The sequence below is a fragment of the Microtus ochrogaster genome, chromosome 10 (genome assembly GCF_000317375.1).
Source record: "Microtus ochrogaster isolate Prairie Vole_2 chromosome 10, MicOch1.0, whole genome shotgun sequence".
Lineage (NCBI taxonomy): Eukaryota > Metazoa > Chordata > Mammalia > Rodentia > Cricetidae > Microtus > Microtus ochrogaster.
Window position 1 is genome coordinate 50402801 of NC_022016.1, and position 4126 is coordinate 50406926.

A 4126-nucleotide genomic window follows, 5' to 3' on the forward strand; every position below is an offset into this window, starting at 1 on the left:
GTGTGTGACATGCCCAGGACATGACCTTTGTGTGACACATCCCTGCTGAATGAATGAGTGAATGAATGAATGGTGTGTGACGTGCCCAGAACACAACCCTTGTGCAACACATCCCTGCAGGATGAGTGAACGAATGAATGAGTGAATGAATGAATGAGTGAATGAATGAATGAATGAATGAACGGTGTGTGCAGCTTGATGGCATCAGCATCCTCGGTACTCACCGAAACCGGACCTCCTGGGTCAGAGCAAGAACGGCTGTAGCTCCTCCAAAGGAGTGTCCCATCACGGCCACCCGGCTCATGTCGATGCCATCCTGAGGAAACCAGGGAACTTAGCCGAGCAGACACTCACAGAGAAGCGGCTGTAAGGGAATGAGGTGAGGCGCGATGCCACCGAACCTGCACCATCTGCGCCTCCAGCCAGAGGAGGACGGCACAGCACTGAGGCAGAACTGATGTGGGATTTCCCTCTGTATGCTGTGATTCTGCTTCAAGAGGAAGATGGGCATCAAAGAGGCTCCTTCTGGAGTTTGTCAGTCATTTGGGCAAGAGACTGCTCTTGCCTGGACTGCTTGATAAACTGGACGTGTGGAAAACATGAAATGACTGCTGAACTTGCCTAAAGGTGAGACCATCCTTCAGGGTTCCTGCTACACAAAAGGGTTTGCCAAATATTCTGCGGGACACAGAAAAATGTGACAGACAAGCTGCCAATATAAGTGGAACTGTCTATGAAATTTCCTGCTTCACAGAAAAGTCTGCTGGATACTATGAGCCTGTGAGCTGAAGATGGATGCCCCAATGGCACATAAGAACTTTGGGTGACTGTCCAGGCAGTGAGATGTCTCTGTCAATTCTAGAGTTTTGGAAGTTGCTTACAACGCACTTCCTGTTTACTTAGATAATATTATAACCTTCTGGAGTCTTTGGCGGAGTTGAAGAATTTATAGTTATAGTTACAGTTTTCCTTAGTTACAATAAAAGATAAAATAGATATAAATATTGTAACTGTAATTCTTGTTTTATACCTGTTTTGTCATATGTAATTTTACTATGTTATAGTTCAAACCTTTCTTTTTTAATTTAAACAGAAAAGGGGAGGTGATGTGGGATTTCCCTCTGTATGCTGTGATTATCATTAATGAATAAAGAAACTGCTTTGGACTTATAACAGGAAGAATTTAGCTAGGAATGGAAAACTAAACTGAATGCTGGGAGAAAGAAGGGCAGAGTCGGAGAGACACCATGTAGCCCTGTCGAAGACAGACGCCGGAACTTTAGCAGGTAAGCCACAGCCACGTGGCTATACACAGATTAATAGAAATGGGTTAAATTAATATAAGAGTTAGCCAATAAGAAGCTAGAGCTAATGGGCCAAGCAGTGATTTAATTAATACATTTTATGTGTGATTATGTGTATTATTTTTAAGCTAGCTGGGCGGCCAGGAACCAACTAGCGGCCCTCCCTACTACACAGAATGATGGCAAGTTCAGGACCAGCCTGGGCTACACAGTGAGACATTGTCACAATTTAAAAAAAAGAAAAAGAGGAATCTCTGGTCTCTGGGGTGTAGCTCAGTGGCAAAAAGCACAAAAAAGCATACAAGTTTGACACCCAGCATGGCAAAGAGAAGCAAAAGAGGACTAGGGGACTTTCTGTCACCTGAAGAGTTCCCTTTCTTTTGATCTTTGGTGTGAGCAACCTTAAGGGGACTATGCTTTTTGGTTTTGTTTTGAGACAGGGTATTTTTTGCCAGTTGTGGTGGCGCATGCCAGTAGGATGTGCTGAAGGAGGCAGAGGCAGGAGTTCGAGACAGGGTATTTTGTTTGTTTGTTTGTTTTGTTTTTTCAAGACAGGGTTTCTCTGTGTAACAGTTCTGACTGCACTGGAACTCGCTGTATAGACCAGGCTGGCCTCAAACTCACAGAGATCTCTCTCCATATGTTGGGATTAAAGGTGTGGCACATGCCTTTAATCCCAGCAGTCAGGAGGCAGAGGCAGGCAGATCTCCTGATTGTTGACCTTCATCAGGTGATGAAAGGAGAGGGAGACCCACGTTGGAGCACCGGACAGAAATCTCAAGGTCCAAGTCAGGAGCAGAAGGAGAGAGAGCATGAGCAAGGAACTCAGGACCGCAAGGGGTGCACCCACACACGGAGACAATGGGGATGTTCTATTGGGAACTCTCCAAGGCCAGCTGGCCTGGGTCTGAAAAGGCCTGGGATGAGGCCGGACTCACTGAACATAGCGGACAATGAGGACTACTGAGAACTCAAGAACAATGGCAATGGGTCTCTGATCCTACTGCACGTAATGGCTTTGTGGGAGCCTAGGCAGCTTGGATGCTCACCTTACTAGAAATGGATGGAGGTGGGGGTTCCTTGGACTTCCCACAGGTCAGGGAACCCTGATTGCTCTTCGGGCTGAGGAGGGAGGGGGACTTTCTGGGGGAGGGGAGGGAAATGGGAGGCGGTGGCAGGGAAGAGACGGAGATCTTTAATAAATAAATAAATTTAAAAAAAAAGAAAAAGAAAAAGAAAAAGAAATCACCCTGCTAACACTACTATCTGCTGAGGGCAAGCGTTCAAATGTGTGTGGGTACCCAAACAGACAAGTTGCCAGGGTTCTACCAGCTCATCAGAAAACACACTGAGAAGCAGCCCCCTTCATCCTTTACAGCGATGGTTCTCAACCTGTGTGTCCGACCACTTTGACAAACCTCTACCTCCAAAAAAATTACCATTATGATTCATTATAGTAGCAAAACTAGTTATGAAGTAACAATAAAATAATTTTATGGTTGGGGGTCACCATAACATGAGGAGCTGTATTTAAGGGTTGAGAACCACTGGTCCACAGTTCCAGCCTCACAAGCTGGTCCTGGAGGATACCACAGAGCACACAGAGGGGAGCACAGGGAACTCCCGCCCCTCCCTCCCCATTTAGCTCTGGAGTGAGGCCCGCTTGTGCAGACAGCAAGTCAGGTCCTCTGCACAGCTGTCCTGATTTTTACCCACAGCCCAGGGAGGCTTTGTGCGCTCTCACTGCTCTGTGTCTATTCTGGGTTGATCCCAGAAGCCTCTGAAGCGTGGCTCTATAAAAGGCCACCGCTGACGCCTGCTAAGGGGCTGGGGAAATCTCCCCGGGCTTTGTGTTCAGAAGCCCTGCTCTCCTCAACGTCTAGCCCAGGGAAGGTGTCCATCCTCCCCCTCGGCTGAGAGAAGCACCGGGAGGGAGGGGATCTTTTATTGTTGTTTGGTTTGTTTTGCCAGACAGGTTTTTTTTCTGTGTAACAGCCCTAGCTGTCCTGGAACTAGCACTGTAGACCAGGCTGGCCTTGAACTCACAGAAACTCACCTGCCTCTGCCTCTTGACTGCTGGGATTAAAGGTGTGTGCCAGCACCGTCCAGTGTGAATGGGCTCTTTAGCTTTTAAAACCTAAGTGACTGTTCGCAGGCCTCCAAACTCAGGTTTGTAGAGAAGTCTCCCCCGTCCCCCCCTAGTTTCCTTTCCACCAGCTGCCTGCTTCCTGCTCCCAACCAGTGAAGGTTTCTTCAGTGTCCTTGTTGAGCTTGTCACTGGGAAGAGGAGCAGACAGGATGGGCACTCCTCCTTCTCCCCACAGGTGCTCCTCCAGTGCGTGTCCATGCATAGCAGTATTAGTACAGAGGGGTTGCCTCGTTCTTCCCTATGGCTACACTTGACATCACTCGGAAACCGACAGCTGGCTGCTCACTAAATCTGTCCCCAGACACACAGCGAGACCATTTCTTTGCAGTTCCATGTGATGGAGTCCAAGCTAACAACATGAGCAAAAGTCTAACTTTCAAAGCTGAAAGTTTGGTTAAGAGCACTTGCTGCTCTTGCAGAGGACCCGGATCTGACTTCCAGTACCCAAGTCTGGCTTCTCACAACTTCCTGTGACTCCAGCTCCAGGGGAATCCATACCTCTGGCCTCTGTACTTGTACACACCCACATGCAGGTGCACACATTAACACATGACCTCAACAAAAATAAATATATATATTTGAAAGTCTAACTTCCAAGGACATCTATAAAAGCTCTCAGGCGCTTCCCTGCCCATGCCCTTCTGCAGACCTAATGCATGTAGCCCATGCCCTT

General features: G+C 47.7%; 1 protein-coding gene across 2 annotated transcripts in view; it reads right to left on the bottom strand.

The window, feature by feature from the left end:
• The window catches only part of Pafah2 (platelet activating factor acetylhydrolase 2), a 26028-nt gene that overhangs the window by 7913 nt on the left and 13989 nt on the right, over positions 1-4126 (bottom strand). For both annotated transcript variants that reach the window (XM_005353072.3, XM_026782119.1), the window contains one exon: positions 225-316. In XM_005353072.3, coding sequence (XP_005353129.1) covers positions 225-316 — 92 coding nt within the window. The remainder of the gene's footprint in view (positions 1-224; positions 317-4126) is intronic.